Here is a 26721-nt window from a genome sequence, read left to right on the forward strand (position 1 = left end):
TCCAGATAGCTGATGTTCTGAAAGATCTGCAAAATCTGGATACCTACAAATCAGCCGGGCTAGACAATCTGGACCCTCTCTTTCTAAAGTGATCTGCCGAAATTGTTGCAACCCCTATTACTAGCCTGTTCAACCTCTCTTTTGTATCGTCTGAGATTCCCAAAGATTGGAAAGCTGCCACGGTCATCCCCCTCTTCAAAGGGGGTGACACTCTAGACTCAAACTGCTACAGACCTATATCTATCCTACCCTGCCTTTCTAAGGTCTTCGAAAGCCAAGTTAACAAAGAGATTACCGACCATTTCGAATCCCACTGTACCTTCTCCACTATGCAATCTGGTTTCAGAGCTGGTCATGGGTGCACCTCAGCAACGCTCAAGGTCCTAAACGATATCATAACCGCCACCGATAAGAGACAATACTGTGCAGCCATATTCATCGACCTGGCCAAGGCTTTCGAATCTGTCAATTACAACATTCTTATTGGCAGACTCGACAGCCTTGGTTTCTCAAATGATTGCCTCGCCTGGTTTACCAACTACTCTCTGATAGAGTTCAGAGTGTCAAATCGGAGGGCCTGTTGTCCGGGCCTCTGGCTGTCTCTATGGGGGTGCCACAGGGTTCAATCCTCGGGCCGACTCTCTTTTCTGTATACATCAATGATGTTGCTCTTGCTGCTGGTGATTCTCTGGTACACCTCTACGCAGACGACATCATTCTGTATACTTCTGGCCCCTCTTTGAACACTGTGTTAACTAACCTCCAGACGAGCTTCAATGCTATACAACTCTCTTTCCGTGGCCTCCAACTGCTCTTAAACGCAGGGAAAACTAAATGCATGCTAATCAACCGATCACTGCCCGCACCTGCTCGCCCATCCAGCATCACTACTCTGGACGGCTCTGACTTAGAATACGTGGACAACTACAAATACCTAGGTGTCTGGTTAGACTGTAAACTCTCCTTCCAGACTCAAAATTAAATATAGAATTGGCTTCCTATATCGCAACAAAGCATCCTTCACTCATGCTGCCAAACATACCCTCGTGAAACTGACCATCCTACCGATCCTCGACTTCGGAGATGTCATCTATAAAATAGCCTCCAACACTCTACTCAACAAACTGGATGCAGTCTATCACAGTGCCATCTGTTTTGTCACCAAAGCCCCATACACTACCCACCATTATGACCTGTACGCTCTCGTTGGTTGGCCCTCGCTTCATACTCGTTGCCAAACCCACTGGCTACAGGTTATCTATAAGTCTCTGCTAGGTAAAGCCCCGCCTTATCTCAGCTCACTGGTCACCATAGCAGCACCCACTTGTAGCACGCGCTCCAGCAGCTTCATCTCACTGGTCACGCCGAAAGTCATTTCCTCATTTGGTCGTCTTTCCTTCCAGTTCTCTGCTGCCAATGACTGGAACGAACTGCAAAAATCTCTGAAGCTGGAGACTCATATCTCCCTCACTAGCTTTAAGCTCCAGCTGTCAGAGCAGCTCACATATCACTGCACCTGTATACAGCCCATCTATCTACCTACCTCATCCCCATACAGTATTTATTTATTTATCTTGCTCCTTTGCACCCCAGTATCTCTACTTGCACATTCATCTTCTGCACATCTACCATTCCCGTGTTGAATTGCTATATTGTAATTACTTCGCCACCTGCTCCTTTGAACCCAGTATCTCTACTTGCACATCTACCATTCCAGTGTTTAATTGCTATATTGTAATTACTTCGCCACCATGGCCTATGTATTTCCTTAACTTACCTCATTTGCACTCACTGTATATAGACTTTTTGTTTTCTTTTGTTCTACTGTATTATTGACTGTATGTTTTGTTTATTCCATGTGTAACTCTGTGTTGTTGTGTGTGTCGAATTGCTATGCTTCATCTTGGCCAGGTCACAACTAGCCTACCTGGTTAACTAAAGGTGAAATAAACTGGTCAGTAAGGTTCTCCCACGGTGTGAACATTTTTAGGTGATTAAGGATGGGACTATGCAGATATAGCAATGAAATAGAGTGGGAAAGTGTTAACTTCATGATACAGATAGCGATTAGCAGATAGCGATTAGCAGATAGCGATTAGCAGATAGCGATTTCATACTAAAACGAAACTAGGCCTAAACTAGGCCTGTATATGAGCCTACATACAGAGTGTTGAGATTCGTTACTAGAAAATGTAATTACGCGTCACATGCAACAAAAATAACGTGTTCTGTTACAATATTACTTTTCAGGGAATGTAACACCTTCTATTACTCTTTGTAATACTCGGCGACACCTTAATTTAAAAAACAAAACATTTAGATCATAAAACATCGTTTTATTGGCTGACAAAACATTTAGATCATAAAACATTGTTTTATTGGCTGACAGAGGGAGACAGTTTCTCCTTTCGTCTGTGGCGCTGCTTTCCTGTGCTGCTCTATCACAAGGGTTTAGAATGCCTAATATGCTAAATCTCTGTACAGAATTTTTCCTTTCTTTTCATTCAAAATGTTTCTCGCCAGCCACCAGTGTTGGTTAGACATAGAGATGCATAGAGACTTGCCACTAGACGGTGAAGCCCTCTATACATTTCTGTGGCCATCATGACATTTCTCACTAAAGCAATATTATCGTGTCCTCAAACACTCTTATACAACCTTACAGTTGTCCTTTCCTCACTCACTCGCACTTGTATTTTCTTACTATTACAGACTAGATAGATGATTAATTAAGGAACGGTTTTATCTACCTTAGTTGAATGCACTGACTAAGTCTGCTAAATGTCCAAAATGTAAATATAGCCGTGCCAAAAGTGTGCTCGCTGTCTATGAGCATCTTTTACAGAGCGTTCACTACCCATGGTTAGTCTTTGAAACCTTTCAACTTGTCTTAAACAATGCTTTCCTCTTCTTTAGAACATTTCAAGGCACATTATAGCATCTTGTGGACAAATGCCCTTTTAAAGTAGCCTTTTATGTGTGTATTTGTGTAGTGTGCTTATCCACGGTATGTGCATGTCGGTATGTCTGCTTTCTCTCCCTCTGTGTGTGTGTGGTGTGTGGTGTGTGTGTGTGTGTGTGTGTGTGTGTGTGTGTGTGTGTGTGTGTGTGTGTGTGTGTGTGTGTGTGTGTGTGTGTGTGTGTGTGTGCATGCGTGCGTGCGTGCGTGCGTGCGTGCGTGCCTGCGCGCGCGCACCTTTGCGTGTGTTTGGATTGGGTTGGTTCTGAATTTTCTAGACAAAAGTGCAAATCTCTGCAGCGCTTGCATCATAATTTACTTACCACAGCCATTCATTATTTACAATAAAGGACCTAAAAATGGATTTCCAAGAAACTATTTATTCTGGTACATTACAAGACTGTCGCAGAGTGTCTGAATACAGAGGAATGTGTCACGGAAGGCCAGAAAACCATCTCTGTCACAATGCCTCCACCTCATCATGCACAACGAGACAGATGTCAAGAGTACAAAAGCACAACAAAATGGCAAAGGGTTTTCTTAATCAACGATAGCTGAAAATGCATACATTCATTGTCAATCATAAAGCCGGCTACATGGTGTAACCTAATGTGGCTAATATAACCAGCAGGGTAGCCTAGTGGTTAGAGAGTTGGGCCAGTAACCGAAAGGTTGCTAGTTCAAATCCCCGAGCTGACAAGGTACAAATCTGTTGTTCTAGCCCCCGAAACAAAGCCGTTAACCCACTGTTCCTAAGGACGTCATTGTAAATAAGAATTTGTTCTGAGCTGACTTGCCTCGTTAAATACAAAAAATTATGTGAGCCAATACCTGCCATGAATATGAATGGACTTCCATCAATACAACCTCCAATTGCCCTTAAAAACATGTCTCACACATGTTAGTTATAAATACATTTAATATTTATGTCAGGTGCCACGTAATGCTAATGTTGACCTTTCGCATGGTTCCCTCAAGTGTCGTCCAAGTCCTAAAGCAATACTGCGTCTTAGTTATTTTACAGCTCGTTGTATATACATGCTTAAATGACTGTATATCCACTACATTCATGCATATCACGGGACAGTGTTAAGACACACGAAGCTGACCAAACACAATCGGACAGGTACACACAGAAGGTCATGGATCGATACCCCATTGTACCTTCAGAAGTCGAGTCATTTCCTGTACTGTCTAAAGCATTTTTGTCCTTGAGGTATAATAGTTATTACAGAGAACAAAATGACTGGCCATGTTAGGATTCCTTCCTGTTTGCCTCAGCAGTACACATAAGGTCAGTGTTTCCTTCTTTCAGTGCTAAAATATATATTTCCACTTATCCAGAGGGAGCTCGCTCAGAAGGATTAATTTTCTGCGTTTCGGCTCACCATTGTGTGGCCTTAGAGATTCTTGTAGAAAGGAGATAATTGTTGTCTTTGGCGGTATTCTCACAAGCTGTAGGTCTCAAACCTGAAATACAAACACACAGCACTCTGTTGAGAAAACAGAAAAACTCCCAATGCTAATTGGGCTCCCAGCAGGGAAACAGGAAATGGCTCTAATTTACAAGACGGTTTCAGTGCCACAAGAAGATGAAGGAGAGATTGAATGTGACGACCAGTACGGTGAGAAAAGGGATTGTAGAAATAGAAACGGATTGTGAATCATTATGCTTTTCTATGTCTTTATCTATGTCTAATCTTTGGATCTGTTGTAGGGATGTCCAAATAACAGTACCCAAGAGAACTGATATGTAGTGGAGTTTTCCAGTGTACTTCTGGAGCATCATCCTGTAATACGTCACTGCATGTAAACGTTAGCCTTTTGGAAATAGAAAAAAATACATATATATATATATATAGTTTTTTTTTCACTGAGAAAATATGTTTGCGCAGACAAATCTGCTTTTCTTGTCGACTGTGCCTCGGCACTACTCCTTAGCAACGTCAAAACACTCCATCGTCTGATGCGATGACAATCATTGTTTCAAAACGCAGACCAACTAATGCGTAAATGAGTCCACATCAAATCACTAGAAACATATTGCCCAAACACAATCAGCTGATTTGTCACAGCCCTCAACAACGCCACACATTCCATTGCATCACGACATCAGTTTCTCCGGTTGTCTCGGAGACCCCTGCACAACCTCTAGTACCAATATATTCCCAAATCCAGGTCACAGCTATTTCCTTTTTCTTGCATTACGTAACAACTGTCAAGATCCTTATATATAAACAAACAAAGTTTAAATGGATTACATAAACATTCTGGAGTAGACAAGGAAAAAAGGAGCAGAGAAGCGAGAGGAGGGAAGCTACAATGAGATGTCAAGGTGAGCGTGTAAGTGACGCTGGGGCTTTTGCCACAGCTCGGTGTAATGGTCTATCTAAGTGACTGAGGAGGGCCTTATCTTGTCTGTGGGGTGGCTAATTGGCTAGTGTGGACGCTCGGCAACAGATCTCGCATTCCCAACATGTGGCTAGCCTCCTAGACGATTCATCACCTGCAGGAGGACAAGAAAGAGGAGGAGGAAGGTGGAGAGAAGCTGAGTTTGGATATAGAATGTACTCTTTGGGGTTAATGTAAGATATTCCAATTTGGGCTCGTTCAGTTTGAGTCTGCTAGCAAAGGTCATGTTGACGACTTCATGTTCTTTTTCAGTTGACTTGACAAGAGTTGGACGGCATAGGTGTAATTCATGTTTTGTAGTGCCTATAACAAGTAACTAGGATATGCTATTACATCTAATCCTACTGCAGTTTCAACTGTTCTGCCTTATTATTATTCGACCATGCTGGTCATTTATGAACATTTGAACATCTTGGCCATGTTCTGTTATAATCTCCACCCGGCACAGCCAGAAGAGGACTGGCCACCCCTCATAGCCTGGTTCCTCTCTAGGTTTCTAATCTCCACCCGGCACAGCCAGAAGAGGACTGGCCACCCCTCATAGCCTGGTTCCTCTCTGGGTTTCTAATCTCTACCCGGCACAGCCAGAAGAGGACTGGCCACCCCACATAGCCTGGTTCCTCTCTAGATTTCTTCCTAGGTTCTGGCCTTTCTAGGGAGTTTTTCCTAGCCACCGTGCTTCTACATCTGCATTGCTTGCTGTGTGGGGTTTTAGGCTGGGTGTCTGTACAGCACTTTGAGATATCAGCTGATGTACGAAGGGCTATATAAATAAATTTGATTTGATTTGATACTCTAACCCCTGACACCTAAGAAACACTGCATGTACATTAGCATTTTATGGTGGTCGTAGCACTGCTCTGTTTGATAACTAGATAACTAAAGTATGCCCTGTTTCGTCTATTCCATATCGCTATGCATGGTAGATTATTACAGGCATATCCAATTCAATATGGCAGGTACATTTTTGGACCTAGCAACATCCCAGCTATGTCTTCGTAAGAGTGGTGGTAAACAGACAAACGTAGTAAAACCAAGGCAATTTGTGGCCATAATGTAGCCTCTCAGTAATTAACACTGTCTTTGTGGCCTTGAAACGGGCAAAGAAACATCAGCCTCACACCCTCCATTTCCGACGCTTAAAGAAATCCAATTAAATTAGCCTGGGCGCCTCCGTACATGCACATGGATTTGTTTGGTTTTCGATTGTTCCGCTCTCCCTCTCTCCTCCTCACTCACTCTCTCCTCCTCTTTTCACACTCTGAATCAGCAGGTCCCTTCGGGTAAACAAGGCAGAGTGATTTTGGATTTGCATATCCCCCGAATAAATTATATTGCATTTGCGCGATAAGCGACGCTGATGCCGGTCGTTTTTTCCACCGCATTCATGCATGCTGCCATGCGTTAACCCTGATCAGGAGGGACCGGTGAGAGAGTGAGAAAACTGCTACTCAGAATTCCTGTTTTTCCGAGGGTAGAAAAACATGTGCCAGGCCCCTAGTGGGCCCTGGGCTGCCGACTGAGCGGATGGTTAATTCAGAGCTGATAATGATGCAGGCTCAGGCGTGCCACCAAGGACAAGAACGGCAGCAGAGAGAGAGAGAGGAGAGAAAAAGGAGAGCAAGGAGAGAAAGGAAAGAGAGAGAGAGAAAGGGAGAATAAAAAAGATGATAGGTGCGAGAGGAAGGATGGAATGGTGAGAGAGAAGAAGGGTAGTAAAGGTGAGAGAGGAAGGATGGAATGGTGAGAGAGAGGAAGGGTAGTAAAGGTGAGAGAGGAAGGATGGAATGGTGAGAGAGAGGAAGGGTAGTAATGAGAGGAGAGGAGGAGAGGTATTGGAGAAGAGAGGAGGAGAGGAGGAGAGCTTCTGGAGAGGAGAGAAGGAGAGGAGGAGAGGTACTGGAGAGAAGAAGAGGAGAGGAGGAGAGCTACTGGAGAGGAGAGGAGGAGAGGTACTGGAGAGGAGAGGAGGATACGTACTGGAGAGGAGAGGAGGAGAGGTACTGGAGAGGAGAGGAGGATACGTACTGGAGAGGAGAGGAGGATACGTACTGGAGAGGAGAGGAGGAGAGGTACTGGAGAGGAGAGGAGGATACGTACTGGAGAGGAGAGGAGGATACGTACTGGAGAGGAGAGGAGGAGAGGTACTGGAGAGGAGAGGAGGAGAGGTACTGGAGAGGAGAGGAGGAGAGGTACTGGAGAGGAGAGGAGGAGAGGTACTGGAGAGGAGAGGAGGATACGTACTGGAGAGGAGAGGAGGAGAGGTACTGGAGAGGAGAGGAGGAGAGGTACTGGAGAGAAGAAGAGGAGAGGAGGAGAGCTACTGGAGAGAAGAAGAGGAGAGGAGGAGAGGTACTGGAGGAGAGGAGGAGAGGTACTGGAGAGAAGAAGAGGAGAGGAGGAGAGCTACTGGAGAGAAGAAGAGGAGAGGAGGAGAGCTACTGGAGAGAAGAAGAGGAGAGGAGGAGAGCTACTGGAGAGGAGAGGAGGAGAGCTACTGGAGAGGAGAGGAGGATACGTACTGGAGAGAAGAAGAGGAGAGGAGGAGAGCTACTGGAGAGGAGAGGAGGAGAGGTACTGGAGAGGAGAGGAGGAGAGGTACTGGAGAGGAGAGGAGGAGAGGTACTGGAGAGAAGAAGAGGAGAGGAGGAGAGCTACTGGAGAGGAGAGGAGGAGAGGTAATGGAGAGGAGAGGAGGAGAGGTACTGGAGAGGAGAGGAGGAGAGGTACTGGAGAGAAGAAGAGGAGAGGAGGAGAGCTACTGGAGAGGAGAGGAGGAGAGGTACTGGAGAGGAGAGGAGGAGAGGTACTGGAGAGAAGAGGAGGAGAGGTACTGGAGAGAAGAAGAGGAGAGGAGGAGAGCTACTGGAGAGGAGAGGAGGAGAGGTACTGGAGAGAAGAGGAGGAGAGGAGGAGAGGTACTGGAGAGGAGAGGAGGAGAGGAGGAGAGGTACTGGAGAGGAGAGGAGGAGAGGTACTGGAGAGGAGAGGAGGAGAGGTACTGGAGAGAAGAGGAGGAGAGGTACTGGAGAGGAGAGGAGGAGAGGAGGAGAGGTACTGGAGAGGAGAGGAGGAGAGGTACTGGAGAGGAGAGGAGGAGAGGTACTGGAGAGGAGAGGAGGAGAGGTACTGGAGAGAAGAGGAGGAGAGGTACTGGAGAGGAGAGGAGGAGAGGAGGAGAGGTACTGGAGAGGAGAGGAGGAGAGGTACTGGAGAGGAGAGGAGGAGAGGTACTGGAGAGGAGAGGAGGAGAGGTACTGGAGAGGAGAGGAGGAGAGGTACTGGAGAGGAGAGGAGGAGAGGAGGAGAGGTACTGGAGAGAAGAGGAGGAGAGGAGGAGAGCTACTGGAGAGGAGAGGAGGAGAGCTACTGGAGAGGAGAGGAGGAGAGGTACTGGAGAGAAGAAGAGGAGAGGAGGAGAGCTACTGGAGAGGAGAGGAGGAGAGGTACTGGAGAGGAGAGGAGGAGAGGTACTGGAGAGGAGAGGAGGAGAGGTACTGGAGAGAAGAAGAGGAGAGGAGGAGAGCTACTGGAGAGGAGAGGAGGAGAGGTACTGGAGAGGAGAGGAGGAGAGGTACTGGAGAGAAGAAGAGGAGAGGAGGAGAGCTACTGGAGAGCTGCCAAGAGTCCTCCACGGTCGAGTAGCCGGGCTGAGTAAAGCCCAGAGGAGGGCGGTCCAGAGGTTTAGGTTAAGAGGGACGCATGACGAGCCATGAACATGTAGAATAATCTACAGAACTGCTCATTGTAACCGTGTACCATGCATGTTCAATTAAGAGACTAGAAACAAAGTCTGTCCATTATAGTCATGTGAACCTTTTGCCCATTTCAGCTGACTGGATTCCCCCCCCCCTCTTGCCTCCCTTTCACCTAGTTCCTGAGGAGATTTGGACTGGTGGTATTTTGGCTGTGAAGAGGAAAACGGATAGAGGGCACCGGCATGAATATTCCAAATGACTAATGTTGCACAGGCTTATTTTTGACATATCTGGTTTCTGTAGGGAAATAAAACACTTTTAATGCAGGGGGACCATCTGTTATCTGTTGCTGGTGTTTCAGAGCACAGGCGCTTGGTGTGTACTTATTCACACACACACGGGCGCGTACACACACACACACACACACACGGGCGTGCACACACACACACACACACACACGCAGGCTCCAACACACACACACACACACACACACACGCAGGCTCCAACTCCTATACAAATTGCATGCTCCTTTTTAATTCAGTGTGGTTGTCAGATATGCTGTAAATCTCACTGGATCACCTTGAAAACACAACATGGCTAGCCTTCATTTTCAGCAGCTCTAGGAAAAAAACTGCATTCTTGGTTGTGATTTAGTTATGAGTTATGACCGAGTAGCTACTGCAGGCATTGTAGTAAACATTGCATTCTTGTGTCCATACAATGTTTTTTTTTATATACAAAATACGCATTGTACCAAACTCCAATGTCACAAGCAGACAATCTACAAATTAGAAATAACACTGTATCCTTTAGTGTGTTGAACCCAATAGAACACGCTGTTGAACCCAATAGAACACGCGGTTGAACCCAATAGAACACGCGGTTGAACCCAATAGAACACGCTGTTGAACCCAATAGAACACGCTGTTGAACCCAATAGAACACACGGTTGAACCCAATAGAACACACGGTTGAACCCAATAGAACACGCTGTTGAACCCAATAGAACACACGGTTGGACCCAATAGAACTGACTATATGTACTGTAGGGTCACCGACTATATTTACTGTAGGGTAACTGACTATCTACTGTAGGGTAACTGACTGTGTACTGTAGGGTAACTAACTATCTACTGTAGGGTAACTGACTATATATACTGTAGGGTAACTGACTGTGTACTGTAGGGTAACTGACTGTGTACTGTAGGGTAACTGACTATCTACTGTAGGGTAACTGACTATATGTACTGTAGGGTAACTGACTATCTACTGTAGGGTAACTGGCTATCTACTGTAGGGTAACTGACTATATGTACTGTAGGCTAACTGGCTATCTACTGTAGGGTAACTGACTATATGTACTGTAGGGTAACTGACTATCTACTGTAGGGTAACTGACTATCTACTGTAGGGTAACTGGCTATCTACTGTAGGGTAACTGACTATATGTACTGTAGGGTAACTGACTGTAGGGTAACTGACTATCTACTGTAGGGTAACTGACTGTGTACTGTAGGGTAACTGACTATCTACTGTAGGGTAACTGACTATATGTACTGTAGGGTAACTGACTATCTACTGTAGGGTAACTGGCTATCTACTGTAGGGTAACTGACTATATGTACTGTAGGGTAACTGACTGTAGGGTAACTGACTATCTACTGTAGGGTAACTGACTGTGTACTGTAGGGTAACTGACTATCTACTGTAGGGTAACTGACTGTGTACTGTAGAGTAACTGACTATCTACTGTAGGGTAACTGACTGTGTACTGTAGGGTAACTGACTATCTATTGTAGGGTAACTGACTATCTATTGCAGAGAACTAGCCAGAGGACCATCTTATACTGTATTTCCATGTCTATGTGTGCTGTAGAGAACTAGCCAGAGGACCATCTTATACTGTATTTCCATGTCTATGTGTGCTGTAGAGAACTAGCCAGAGGACCATCTTATACTGTATTTCCATGTCTATGTGTGCTGTAGAGAACTAGCCAGAGGACCATCTTATACTGTATTTCCATGTCTATGTGTGCTGTAGAGAACTAGCCAGAGGACCATCTTATACTGTATTTCCATGTCTATGTGTGCTGTAGAGAACTAGCCCAGAGGAACATCTTATACTGTATTTCCATGTCTATGTGTGCTGTAGAGAACTAGCCAGAGGACCATCTTATACTGTATTTCCATGTCTATGTGTGCTGTAGAGAACTAGCCAGAGGACCATCTTATACTGTATTTCCATGTCTATGTGTGCTGTAGAGAACTAGCCCAGAGGAACATCTTATACTGTATTTCCATGCTTTTTGCGCCAACACCAAATGGTCAATGTGCACAGTACAAGATCTGAGCAACAGACAGACAGAGAAAGATAGATGGAAGGAGAGAGACAGACAGACAGACAGACAGAGAAAGACAGACAGACAGATAGACAGACAGATAGACAGACAGATAGACAGACAGATAGACAGACAGACAGACAGACAGACAGACAGACAGACAGACAGACAGACAGACAGACAGACAGACAGACAGACAGACAGACAGACAGACAGACAGACAGACAGACAGACAGACAGGCGGACAGAGGAAGACAGACAGAAGGAGAAAGACAGACAGACATGATGAGTATCTGATCTGGGTTCAGGAGGATGACCAGTATAGATATGTAATATATGGCCACTCCATCACATACAGTACATGTCTTTCAAATGGCAATTTAATTCTGAATACACACACACACACACACACACACACACAGGATTAGTCATCCTAGATCTGATGCCGATCTGTGGAACATGATGGTTTGGAATGACGTGGAGGATGGAGGGGGTTTTGGCAATGGTGGAGAGGGGAGGCGAGGCGTACTGACTTACCGCTCACGGCGGCCTTGATGTTGGGGTCTTCATCTGCCAGACTGCCTGGCACACCACGTCTCCCTTTGATCTACGGACACGTAATGGAAGGAGAGAGGGGAGAGAGAACAAGGTGAAAGATATGCAGTGTATTCTGAAAGGACCTTGGGTATCTCCTGCATTCATCTATAAAGCAGGGTGTGTGTGACAGGGGGTTGAAGTGACATGGGCCTTGGTTTGTTGCAGCTACATAGCTGTGAGTCTCTGCGTGGTGTCTCTCAATAGACAGTCAGACACAAAACGCCATGCCTGGGTTCTGTGGCTGTTTTGGCCGCATGGGGAGGGGGGTGATACAATTTGTCGTACCATGTTTGAAGCAAGTGTTTATTTGGAAAATGTGTCAAATCAAATTCAACCTTCAATTGGGGGGTCTTTAAAGAGAGTTTATTTTGTTGATGCTTACAGGCCCCCCCCAACAAAATGATACTGTTGTGATATTAAATATGTGCAGTTGAAAGAGCATTTGTTTTTTTTTGTGGAGCACCATTGATGCTTAACTAGACTAAATATGGCATGTCTACACCAGGGACCATGGAATATAGGTCTGGTCTGAGTATGTGATGGTGTTGTCTTCCTACCACTGAGAGCCAGTGACTTTTCTAGCCCTTTCAATGAGAGACATTGTCAGATGGATTGTGGGTCACTTTCTCTGAGGAGACTAAACACCTGTTAAGGATCACAAGGACACTGCTGACAGAAACACAGGGCTCTTGAGACAGAGGGGGGAAATGACTCAAACGTTTATTTATTTTTTAATTTTAAAAGATTGAACATGATGTGGAATTCAGCAAAGAACAATATTATCATTGTATTAAAAAAAGGTGCAGTTTTAATCGTTATGGTTTTATGTTTGTGTCATTGACAAATTAATGTTGTCAAATAAAAAACAAATAAATTGTATTGTAACACTAAAGAGCACATCCTCTTCAAAAAGAAGGGCCCCCCGAATTTTGACCACAAGCTTTGTCTTTGTTGTCACACTTGGAGAAACAGTCTGAGTCAATTTCATTCACCTATCACACGTTCAGTACAAAGATTGTCCAACTACCTTCATGACTATGGTTCAAGCACTTGTGGCGACGACTTAAACTCAAAAGAAACGTAAAACGAGTCGAACCAGACATAATTACTGAAATTAACCAGTACATGAAAATACAATAGTGGCTGAAATATAAACTACAGTAGGGGACTAGAAACTACAGTAGGGACTATAAACTACAGTAGGGACTATAAACTACAGTAAGGACTATAAACTACAGTAGGGACTAGAAACTACAGTAGGGACTATAAACTACAGTAAGGAACTATAAACTACAGTAGGGGACTATAAACTACAGTAGGGGACTATAAACTACAGTAGAGACTATAAACTACAGTAGGGACTATAAACTACAGTAGGGACTATAAACTACAGTAAGGAACTATAAACTACAGTAGGGGACTATAAACTACAGTAGGGACTATAAACTACAGTAGGGACTATAAACTACAGTAAGGAACTATAAACTACAGTAGGGGACTATAAACTACAGTAGGGAACTATAAACTACATTAAGGACTATAAACTACAGTAAGGAACTATAAACTACAGTAGGGACTATAAACTACAGTAGGGGACTATAAACTACAGTAGGGGACTAGAAACTACAGTAGGGGACTAGAAACTACAGTAGGGGACTAGAAACTACAGTAGGGGACTAGAAACTACAGTAGGGACTATAAACTACATTAAGGACTATAAACTACAGTAGGGACTATAAACTACAGTAGGGAACTATAAACTACATTAAGGACTATAAACTACAGTAAGGAACTATAAACTACAGTAGGGACTATAAACTACAGTAGGGAACTATAAACTACAGTAGGGACTATAAACTACATTAAGGACTATAAACTACAGTAAGGACTATAAACTACAGTAGGGACTATAAACTACAGTAGGGAACTATAAACTACAGTAGGGACTATAAACTACAGTAGGGACTATAAACTACAGTAGGGACTATAAACTACATTAAGGACTATAAACTACAGTAAGGAACTATAAACTACATTAAGGACTATAAACTACATTAAGGACTATAAACTACAGTAGGGGACTAGAAACTACAGTAGGGGACTAGAAACTACAGTAGGGACTATAAACTACAGTAGGGACTATAAACTACATTAAGGACTATAAACTACAGTAGGGACTATAAACTACAGTAAGGAACTATAAACTACAGTAAGGAACTATAAACTACAGTAGGGGACTATAAACTACAGTAGGGAACTATAAACTACAGTAGGGGACTATAAACTACAGTAAGGAACTATAAACTACAGTAGGGGATTATAAATTACAGTAAAGAACTATAAACTACAGTAGGGAACTATAAACTACAGTAGGGACTATAAACTACAGTAAGGAAATATAAACTACAGTAAGGGACTATAAACTACAGTAGGGAACTATAAACTGCAGTAGGGAATATAAACTACAGTAGGGAACTATAAACTTCAGTAGGGGTCTATAAACTACAGTAAGGAACTATAAACTACAGTAGGGGACTATAAACTACAGTAAGGAACTATAAACTACAGTAGGGGACTATAAACTACAGTAAGGAACTATAAACAACAGTAGGGGACTATAAACTACAGTAAGGAACTATAAACTACAGTAGGGGACTATAAACTACAGTAGGGGACTATAAACTACAGTAGGGAACTATAAACTACAGTAAGGAACTATAAACTACAGTAGGGGACTATAAACTACAGTAGGGGACTATAAAGTAGGGGACTATAAACTACAGTAGGGGACTATAAACTACAGTAGGGGACTATAAACTACAGTAGGGAACTATAAACTACAATAAGGAACTATAAACTACAGTAGGGGATTATAAACTACAGTAAGGAACTATAAACTACAGTAGGGGACTATAAACTACAGTAGGGACTATAAACTACAGTAGGGGACTATAAACTACAGTAGGGGACTAGAAACTACAGTAGGGGCTATAAACTACAGTAGGGACTATAAACTACAGTAGGGAACTATAAACTACAGTAGGGACTATAAACTACAGTAGGGACTATAAACTACAGTAGGGACTATAAACTACATTAAGGACTATAAACTACAGTAAGGAACTATAAACTACATTAAGGACTATAAACTACATTAAGGAATATAAACTACAGTAGGGGACTATAAACTACAGTAAGGGACTAGAAACTACAGTAGGGGACTAGAAACTACAGTACGGGACTAGAAACTACAGTAGGGACTATAAACTACAGTAGGGACTATAAACTACAGTAGGGACTATAAACTACAGTAAGGAACTATAAACTACAGTAAGGAACTATAAACTACAGTAGGGGACTATAAACTACAGTAGGGAACTATAAACTACAGTAGGGGACTATAAACTACAGTAAGGAACTATAAACTACAGTAGGGGATTATAAATTACAGTAAAGAACTATAAACTACAGTAGGGAACTATAAACTACAGTAGGGACTATAAACTACAGTAGGGGACTATAAACTACAGTAAGGAACTATAAACTACAGTAGGGGACTATAAACTACAGTAAGGAACTATAAACAACAGTAGGGGACTATAAACTACAGTAAGGAACTATAAACTACAGTAGGGGACTATAAACTACAGTAGGGGACTATAAACTACAGTAGGGAACTATAAACTACAGTAAGGAACTATAAACTACAGTAGGGGACTATAAACTACAGTAGGGGACTACACTACAGTAGGGAACTATAAACTACAGTAGGGGACTATAAACTACAGTAGGGGACTATAAACTACAGTAGGGGACTATAAACTACAGTAGGGAACTATAAACTACAATAAGGAACTATAAACTACAGTAGGGGATTATAAACTACAGTAAGGAAATATAAACAACAGTAGGGGACTATAAACTACAGTAAGGAACTATAAACTACAGTAGGGGACTATAAACTACAGTAGGGGACTATAAACTACAGTAGGGAACTATAAACTACAGTAAGGAACTATAAACTACAGTAGGGGACTATAAACTACAGTAGGGGACTATAAAGTAGGGGACTATAAACTACAGTAGGGGACTATAAACTACAGTAGGGGACTATAAACTACAGTAGGGAACTATAAACTACAATAAGGAACTATAAACTACAGTAGGGGATTATAAACTACAGTAAGGAACTATAAACTACAGTAGGGGACTATAAACTACAGTAGGAAACTATAAACTACAGTAGGGGACTATAAACTACAGTAAGGAACTATAAAGTACAGTAGGGGGACTATAAACTACAGTAGGGAACTATAAACTACAGTAGGGAACTATAAACTACAGTAGGGACTATAAACTACAGTAGGGACTATAAACTACAGTAGGGACTATAAACTACATTAAGGACTATAAACTACAGTAAGGAACTATAAACTACATTAAGGACTATAAACTACATTAAGGACTATAAACTACAGTAGGGGACTATAAACTACAGTAAGGAACTAGAAACTACAGTAGGGGACTAGAAACTACAGTAGGGACTATAAACTACAGTAGGGACTATAAACTACAGTAGGGACTATAAACTACAGTAGGGACTATAAACTACAGTAAGGAACTATAAACTACAGTAAGGAACTATAAACTACAGTAGGGGACTATAAACTACAGTAGGGAACTATAAACTACAGTAGGGGACTATAAACTACAGTAAGGAACTATAAACTACAGTAGGGGATTATAAATTACAGTAAAGAACTATAAACTACAGTAGGGAACTATAAACTACAGTAGGGACTATAAACTACAGTAAGGAAATATAAACTACAGTAAGGGACTATAAACTACAGTAGGGAACTATAAACTACAGTAGGGGACTATAAACTACAGTAGGGAACTATAAACTACAGTAGGGGTCTATAAACTACAGTAAGGAACTATAAACTACAGTAGGGGACTATAAACTACAGTAGGGAACTATAAACTACAGTAGGGGTTTATAAATTACAGTAAGGAACTATAAACAACAGTAGGGGACTATAAACTACAGTAAGGAACTATAAACTACAGTAGGGGACTATAAACTACAGTAGGGGACTATAAACTACAGTAGGGAACTATAAACTACAGTAAGGAACTATAAACTACAGTAGGGGACTATAAACTACAGTAGGGGACTATAAACTACAGTAGGGAACTATAAACTACAGTAGGGGACTATAAACTACAGTAGGGGACTATAAACTACAGTAGGGGACTATAAACTACAGTAGGGGAACTATAAACTACAATAAGGAACTATAAACTACAGTAAGGGACTATAAACTACAGTAGGGAACTATAAACTACAGTAGGGGACTATAAACTACAGTAGGGAACTATAAACTACAGTAGGGGTCTATAAACTACAGTAAGGAACTATAAACTACAGTAGGGGACTATAAACTACAGTAGGGAACTATAAACTACAGTAGGGGTTTATAAATTACAGTAGGGAACTATAAACTACAGTAGGGGACTATAAACTACAGTAGGGGACTATAAACTACAGTAGGGACTATAAACTACAGTAGGGAACTATAAACTACAGTAGGGGACTATAAACTACAGTAGGGAACTATAAACTACAGTAGGGAACTATAAACTACAGTAGGGAACTATAAACTACAGTAGGGAACTATAAACTACAGTAGGGGACTATAAACTACAGTAGGGACTATAAACTACAGTAGGGAACTATAAACTACAGTAGGGGACTATAAACTACAGTAAGGACTATAAACTACAGTAGGGGACTATAAACTACAGTAAGGAACTATAAACTACAGTAGGGACTATAAACTACAGTAGGGGACTATAAACTACAGTAGGGAACTATAAACTACAGTAGGGGATTATAAACTACAGTAGGGAACTATAAACTACAGTAGGGACATTGAAGGGTCTGTCTCTTCCCAGACTGCCAGTGTATTTTATTGTTTGGAAATGCAATGGGGCACTGGGGGTATGTGTCAACCGAGAGAAGGTCAGGCAGCGGTAAATGAAATGGAAACATAAACTAGAAACCATTAATTAATTGACAAGCAGATAATTCCCAGTTTATTATTATCAAACAGACTTCATTTGGTTCCCTACCCACAGCACCGACTTGAGAGACTTCTCTTATAGATACAGCCCTTAACAAAATAGATGGCTAAAAGCTTGGTGGGGGTTGAGGGCTATCAACATTTACATAAAAGGGAACTGGTGCAATTTAAATAGCTGCCCGCATGCACTGACTGAGGTCCAAATTCAACTGAGAATATCAAATTATGTAAAAAAATATATATATATATATATATCTTTAAATAAATCCCCACGTCTTGTTTTTCCTTTTTTGGCAGACCTATATTTCTGACAGCCAACTGTGAGTGACATAGGCCTCCTCTTGTAAGCGAGATGTACTGAATTCCCTCAGCAGTAGGCCAGTAGTGCATCCTACTCCTCGTTCTCCTCGTCCTCTGTTGTTCTTGCCGTTCTGACGAGCTGTTCCATTGTAATGGGGTAGTGATTTCAGGTCTCAGGGCATCCGGGCTCTTTGGTTACAGGTCAGTGAGGTTGGCGAGAGAACTGTTGTGATGGATATGTTAGTGTAATGTAGATCTTCTGGGGATCTAACAGAATGAGGATCTCTAAATACCAGATATTCTGTATAGTTACAAACAGTTTTTTGTGGATTTTACTGTAGTATTCACTATAGTGTTTTTGACAAAATATTAAAATACTATACACTCGTATTTACAGTTTACTATATAAATACTATAGTATTACTATATTATGTACTCCAGTGTTTGTTTTTTTAACTATCTTTGATATAGAAGTGGGGGCATTCTCCTTGAAGAAACCTACTGAGGAAACACGAAAAGATAAAGTTCTCAATAACCTGCACGGAACACAATAATAGGGTCTATACTTGGCATGTAGGTTTGTTAGTCACGAGTGGTACAAATAAATATGATCATTTACCCATGGGGGCGGCGCACAGTTAACCCAGTGTCGTACCGGGTTAGGGGAGGGTTTGGTCGGCAGGGATGTCCTTGTCCCATCGCGCACTAGCACTAGCGAGTAAAGTTAAAGGGTTAGGGGAAAGGTTAGCTATAAGGGATAAGGTTAGGGTTAGGGTTAGCTATAAGGGATAAGGTTAGGGTTAGGGTAGGGGTTAGCTATAATGGTTAGGGTAAGGGTTAGCTATAATTGATAAGGTTAGGGTTAGTGGAAGGGTTAGCTATAAGGGATAAGGTTAGGGTTAGGGTAGGGGTTAGCTATAATGGTTAGGGTTAGGGTAGGGGTTAGCTATAATGGTTAGGGTTAGGGTAAGCTATAATGGTTAGGGTTAGGGTAAGCTATAATGGTTAAGGTTAGGGTAGGGATTAGCTATAATGGTTAAGATTAGGGTAGGGGTTAGCTATAATGGTTAAGGTTAGGGTAGGGGTTAGCTATAATGGTTCAGGTTAGGGTTAGGGTTAGCTATAATGGTTAAGGTTAGGGTTAGGGGAAGGGTTAGCTATAATGGTTAAGGTTAGGGTTAGGGTAGGGGTTAGCTATAATTGATAAGGTTAGGGTTAGGGGAAGGGTTAGCTATAATGGTTAAGGTTAGGGTTAGGTTAGGGGTTAGCTATAATGGTTAAGGTTAGGGTTAGGTTAGGGGTTAGCTATAATGGTTAAGGTTAGGGTAGGGGTTAGCTATAATGGTTAAGGTTAGGGTTAGGGGAAAGGTTAGCTATACGGGATAAGGTTAGGGTTAGGGTAGGGGTTAGCTATAATGGTTAGGGTTAGGGTTAGGGAAAGGGTTAGCTATAATGGTTCATGTTAGGGTTAGGGGAAGGGTTAGCTATAATGGTTAGGGTTAGGGTAAGGGTTAGCTATAATGGTTCATGTTAGGGTTAGCTAACGTGCTAAGAAGTTGCAAAGTAGCTAAAAAGTAGTAAGTAGTTGAAAAGTTAAATGCGCCCACTCCGACCAACCACCCTACTTCCGTTTTTTGCATGTCTTATGTAATCATACAAACGTAACATATCATACTAATTTAAGTATCTCGGATTGAAACTTACTATTTTACGTCTTGTCTATGAGACTAGGCTGGAAAGAAAGGAAAAGGGATAGCTTCTTCGGGAGATCCATGTTCATGGCAATGAATGGATGACTGGTCTCCTGCATGTTGTCGCTCACAAACTTGATGTTCTTAAAGAGACAGTGTACAATTTTCTATGTAACGCATCTCAACAGGAAATAGTGCTTTTACACAATGTAGCAACTTAATAGTCCACAAATGACTTTGTAATCTCGATGACATTTTATCTTTTTATAATAAATACATGTATTTACAGGGTTACATATTCGTTTCTAGAGCACAACATGTGCTTGAGAAGTAGCTAGCCTAGAATATATTTCGGTCCCTCATAGGCTACATGTTCCTAAATGCTATGCTGTGCTCTTAACTTTTAAAAGTTGTTTCCACAACCACATCAGGTCGTCACTCGCTGTGTGATTCACCCAGTAGTAGCACGTGAGCGCTGCTTAACAGTATATATTTCTTAACGATCAAAGTGAAAGTAAGCTGTTTTTTTGTTGGTTGTTTTTTTTTTAGGTTTTTGGTGGTTTTCCATCATATATGATTCAAGGCTATCTAGTATGATGGCACAAAAAGCATTCACACTATGCCATTAAAGGGAGATTCTTGCAATTAAACTCAATGACAGGAAGTAAACTAGCATACGTTACCGTACCTGTCGGTTTCTAGTCATTGCGCTAATGCTAGTTAGCATTGGCTCACAAATCTACTTCTAATTTCCTTCATATTGCACACAGACACATAAAAATAGTTGCCACTAGTATCCAGCAGCTATTGGGGATCCTAATAAATATGAACTATGAAAGCACCAATGTGAAGGGAACATATGATGTGAAAACTGTAAACAGCTAACATAATTAAATTTGAAAGAAAATTACACCTAATTTCTACTACTCACTTCAAGTGAGATACAGTATTGTATGCCTTTAAAAATGGTGTGTGTGTGTGTGTGTGTGTGTGTGTGTGTGTGTGTGTGTGTGTGTGTGTGCGTGTGTGAAACAACAAGAGCAGCAGTTTCAGCAATGTCCTTCTGTCCCGAAGGTACAGAGTGATGGGCATGGAGGTTGATTTATATACCCTGTTCTTAATTGATTAGATTTTTTTTAATGGAAGTAAAACACAGTGAAGGGAGAAATGCACACATTGGCATCCTCTGCTGTTGGGGAAGGGAGGGTTTTGTGGGAAAGCAGATTGTATTAGGAGGAGAGAGCCAACACACTCATTAATATCTTGTCTTTATAAGTGATGCACAGTGGAGCTTCTCGAGGGGGAAAAAAAGTCGGTCAACCAAAGATCGCTCTTACTTCTTTAAGAAGAAGATAGTCAGTCACTTCTTAATGTCAGTCATTAAGGCTGCGTAAACTTTCAATTATATTGGTTTCAAACTGTGTGTAAATACTGACACTCGAAGTGGTGAGTAATTGGAGTAACACACAGAAACCTATCGTGTTAAAAAACAGAACAGAGCCATTCCTAAGTTATCAGAAAGTTCCCAAAAGACAGTCAGAAAAACAAATAAATTATTGCTCAAAGAGGGAAAGTGAGTGTGTGTATACTAGCATGTGCATGCTGGGATGGGGGGGGGGGAATGATCCCACCTGATGATAGTCTCCCCCCAAAGCACACGGTCACAAACAGAGAGAGAGAGAAGAAAGAGAGTGACAGAAGAAAAAGAGAGAGAAAGAGAGAGAGAGTGATAGAGTGAGAGAAAGAGAGAGAAGAGAAAGAGAGAGAGTGATAGAAAAAGAGAGAGAGTGATAGTGAGAAAAAGAGAGAGTGATAGAGAAAGAGAGAGAAAGAGAGAGAGAAGAAAAAGAGAGAGAAAGAGAGAGAGTGATAGAGTGAGAGAAAGAGAGAAAGAGAGAGTAATAGAGTGACAGAAAGAGTGAGAGAAAGAGAGAGAAAGAGAGAGAGAAGAGAAAGAGAGTGAGTGATAGAGTGAGAGAAAGAGAGAGAGTGATAGAGTGAGAGAAAGAGAGAAAGAGAGAGTGATAGAGTGAGAGAAAGAGTGAGAGAAAGAGAGAGAAAGAGAGAGAGAAGAGAAAGAGAGTGAGTGATAGAGTGAGAGAAAGAGAGAGAAAGAGAGAGTGATAGAGTGAGAGAGAGAGTGATAGAGAGTGATAGAGAAAGAGAGAGAGAAGAGAAAGAGAGAGAGAAGAGAAAGAGAGGGAGTGATAGAGAGTGATAGAGAAAGAGAGAGAGAGAGAAAGAGAGAGAAAGAGAGAGAGTGACAGAGTGATAGAGTGAGAGAAAGAGAGAGTGATAGAGTGAGAGAAAGAGAGAGAAAGAGAGAGAGTGATAGAGAAAGAGAGAGAAAGAGAGAGAGAAGAGAAAGAGAGAGTGATAGAGTGAGAGAAAGAGAAAGAGAGTGATAGAGTGAGAGAAAGAGAGAGAGAAGAGAAAGAGAGAGAAAAGAAAAAGAGAGAGAGAGTGATAGAGTGAGAGAAAGAGAGTGATATAGAGAAAGAGTGATTGAGAGAAAGAGAGTGATATAGTGAGAGAAAGAGAGAGTGATAGAAAGAGTGATAGAGAAAGAGAGAGAGCGTGATAGAGAAAGAGAGAGAGAAAGAGAGAGAGTGAGAGAAAGAGAGAGTGATAGTGAGAGAAAGAGAGAGTGATAGAGAAAGAGAGAGAGTGAGAGAAAGAGAGAGTGATATAGTGAGAGAAAGAGAGAGTGTGATAGAGAAAGAGAGAGAGTGATAGAGAAAGAGAGTGATATAGAGAAAGAGTGATTGAGAGAAAGAAAGAGTGAGAGAGAGTGCTAGAGTGAGAGAAAGAGAGAGAAAGAGAGAGAGTGAGAGAAAGAGAGAGTGATATAGTGAGAGAAAGTGAGAGTGATAGAGAAAGAGAGAGAGAGTGAGAGAAAGAGAGAGTGATATAGAGAAAGAGTGAGAGAGAGTGCTAGTGAGAGAAAGAGAGAGAAAGAGAGAGTGAGAGAAAGATATAGAGAAAGAGAGAGAGAGAGTGAGAGAAAGAGAGAGTGATATAGAGAAAGAGAGAGAGAGAGAGAAAGAGAGAGTGATATAGAGAAAGAGAGAGAGAGAGTGCTAGTGAGAGAAAGAGAGAGAGAGTGAGAGAAAGAGAGAGTGATATAGAGAAAGAGAGAGAGAGAGTGAGAGAAAGAGAGAGTGATATAGAGAAAGAGAGAGAGAGTGCTAGAGAGTGATAGAGAGAGAACACATGGTAGACAATGGCTGCCACTTCCACATCAAACGTGTCGTCATAGCAGTGGAACAGAACCCCCTGTGTCACCATGACACCACTCTGTTGCTCGGCAGGACTAACAATGTCAAAACGGAAGTTGAGCAGCAAAGACACCGATGAGGAGAACAAGGAGGAGGAAGGAGGACACCAGCCACCAACAAAACGCCGGTAAACGTGCGGTATAGCGCCGTCGGGGTCAGGACGAGTGGTGGGGTGAGTCACCGTTTCACATCAAAATTTGAGGAAATGAAGTGTGCCCTTCACTAATGGCAAAGGAGGTTTTTTATTTTACCTTTATTTAACCAGGCAAGTCAGTTAAGAACAAATTCTTATTTTCAATGACGGCCTAGGAACAGTGGGTTAACTCCCTGTTCAGGGGCAGAACGACAGATTTGTACCTTGTCAGCTCGGGGGTTTGAACTTGCAACCTTCCGGTTACTAGTCCAACGCTCTAACCACTAGGCTACCCTGCCGCCCCAGGATCATTGGAGCCTGCACCGGAGAACTATGAAATTGAGAGGATGGCTTTCCGGTGTTCGGGTAGAGTTAGACATTCAGAAAACAAGAAGGGTGATGATGATGAGGGTTTTATTGTATTGTTTATACACTGTAAGAAAGATGTGCAGGGAGGAAGAGAGTAATCGGGTAGAGGTGTCAAAAAAATACATTTAAGATCCCTTTTAACATCCATAGGTACTGTTCAAACCAGAAACAGACATTACGGGGCAGTTTCCCCCAGTCACAGATTAAACCTAATCTTAGACTAAACAGGATTTTCAATGGAGATTCTCTGAGAAACACGAAGTACTCGGTACTACCAAAAAACGTGATAGTTCGCCTCAACTGCAATATTTGATTCTGCGAGAAAGTGAAATTGGTCCAGCTGGGTACCCAGAAACCATTTCCTGCTGGTCAGGTCAAGCACCGAACTACACTTCAAACTCCCCAACATCGTCCAGTTTCTAAAGAAGCATAAAACAGAATTTTTATTTTACCTTTATCTAACCAGGCAAGTCAGTTAAGAACAAATTCTTATTTTCAATGACGGTCTAGGGACAGTGGGTTAACTGCCTGTTCAGGGGCAGAGCGACAGATTTGTACCTTGTCAGCTCAGGGGTTTTGAACTTGCAACCTTCCAGTTACTAGTCCAATGCTCTAACCACTAGGCTACCCTGCCACCCCGAGAGAATAGAATTACCTACAACAAAGAATTGCTGACGTCGCTGTATATCTAACCCAGCACATGGCATCCTGGTGAGCCGTACTGATATTATCAGGGGATCCCCTCCCCCCATTGTATTGAAATGCTAACAGATAACGTCGGCCTCTGGACTGACCTTTGATTCATATCCCACATACAGGGGGAATAGCTGAAGCAGGGTTTGAACCAGCAACCTTGTGGTTAACGGGGCGAGTGCGTCAACACCTACGCTTTAGCACTCTCACACAGGTAGTCTATATGAGGCTGTGAGACATGGTAAACCCATAAAACTGTCCCTCATACAGGGAGTCTATATGAGGCTGTGAGACATGGTAAACCCATAAAACTGTCCCTCATACAGGGAGTCTATATGAGGCTGTGAGACATGGCAGACCCATAAAACTGTGTCTCATACAGGGAGTCTATATGAGGCTGTGAGACATGGTAGACCCATAAAACTGTCCCTCATACAGGGAGTCTATATGAGGCTGTGAGACATGGTAAACCCATAAAACTGTCCCTAATACAGGGAGTCTATATGAGGCTGTGAGACATGGTAAACCCATAAAACTGTCCCTCATACAGGAGTCTATATGAGGCTGTGAGACATGGTAAAACCCATAAAACTGTCCCTCATACAGGGCGTCTATATGAGGCTGTGAGACATGGTAAACCCATAAAACTGTCCCTAATACAGGGAGTCTATATGAGGCTGTGAGACATGGTAAACCCATAAAACTGTCCCTCATACAGGGAGTCTATATGAGGCTGTGAGACATGGTAAAACCCATAAAACTGTCCCTCATACAGGGCGTCTATATGAGGCTGTGAGACATGGTAAACCCATAAAACTGTCCCTAATACAGGGAGTCTATATGAGGCTGTGAGACATGGTAAACCCATAAAACTGTCCCTCATACAGGGAGTCTATATGAGGCTGTGAGACATGGTAAACCCATAACACTGTCCCTAATACAGGGAGTCTATATGAGGCTGTGAGACATGGTAAACCCATAAAACTGTCCCTCCTACAGGGAGTCTATATGAGGCTGTGAGACATGGTAAACCCATAAAACTGTCCCTAATACAGGGAGTCTATATGAGGCTGTGAGACATGGTAAACCCATAACACTGTCCCTCATACAGGGAGTCTATATGAGGCTGTGAGACATGGTAAACCCATAAAACTGTTCCTATGGTTCAACAACTGTGTTATAATGAAGGGACTGATCTTTAGCAGCAGATGAAAGATGGATGAGGAGGAAGAGGGAGGAAGAGGGGAAGGAAGAGGGAGGAATGTGTACTGTGTTCCAGAGTGTCTTTTAGCTCAAATTCCTGCTAACGTGTCAGCCAGAACCTGCCAGTGACTGCCTGTCTCCCAGTATTCAAGATATTAAAGGAGGATGAGGAACAGTGGGATGAACGGAGGGAAGAACTGTGGGAGGACAGACGGACGCATGGAAAGCTGTCTCCTTGTGGATGGGTCTCCATGTGGGTGCTGTCTCCTTGTGGATGGGTCTCCATGTGGGTGCTGTCTCCTTGTGGATGGGTCTCCATGTGCTTGCTGTCTCCTTGTGGATGGGTCTCCATGTGGGTGCTGTCTCCTTGTGGATGGGTCTCCATGTGGGTGCTGTCTCCTTGTGGATGGGTCTCCATGTGGGTGCTGTCTCCTTGTGGATGGGTCTCCATGTGGGTGCTGTCTCCTTGTGGATGGGTCTCCATGCGGGTGCTGTCTCCTTGTGGATGGGTCTCCATGTGCGTGCTGTCTCCTTGTGGATGGGTCTCCATGTGGGTGCTGTCTCCTTGTGGATGGGTCTCCATGTGGGTGCGGTCTCCTTGTGGATGGGTCTCCATGTGGGTGCTGACTCCTTGTGGATGGGTCTCCATGTGGGTGCTGTCTCCTTGTGGATGGGTCTCCATGTGGGTGCTGTCTCATTGTGGGTGCTGTCTCCTTGTGGATGGGTCTCCATGTGGGTGCTGTCTCATTGTGGGTGCTGACTCCTTGTGGATGGGTCTCCATGTGGGTGCTGTCTCCTTGTGGATGGGTCTCCATGTGGGTGCTGTCTCATTGTGGGTGCTGTCTCCTTGTGGATGGGTCTCCATGTGGGTGCTGTCTCATTGTGGGTGCTGTCTGTCTCCTTGTGGATGGGTCTCCATGTGGGTGCTGTCTCATTGTGGGTGCTGTCTCCTTGTGAATG

The 26721-nt window shown here is 42.7% G+C and overlaps 1 protein-coding gene across 5 annotated transcripts in view; it reads right to left on the minus strand.

Annotated features, from left to right (window-relative positions):
* LOC112214854 (glucosidase 2 subunit beta) overlaps nucleotides 1-26721 on the minus strand; it is a 278290-nt gene that overhangs the window by 165642 nt on the left and 85927 nt on the right. For all 5 annotated transcript variants that reach the window (XM_042298486.1, XM_042298485.1, XM_042298488.1 and 2 more), the window contains exon 10: nucleotides 11946-12015. In XM_042298486.1, the coding sequence (XP_042154420.1) occupies nucleotides 11946-12015 (70 nt within the window). The remainder of the gene's footprint in view (nucleotides 1-11945; nucleotides 12016-26721) is intronic.

The sequence above is a fragment of the Oncorhynchus tshawytscha genome, linkage group LG15 (genome assembly GCF_018296145.1).
Source record: "Oncorhynchus tshawytscha isolate Ot180627B linkage group LG15, Otsh_v2.0, whole genome shotgun sequence".
Taxonomy (NCBI): Eukaryota; Metazoa; Chordata; class Actinopteri; order Salmoniformes; family Salmonidae; genus Oncorhynchus; species Oncorhynchus tshawytscha.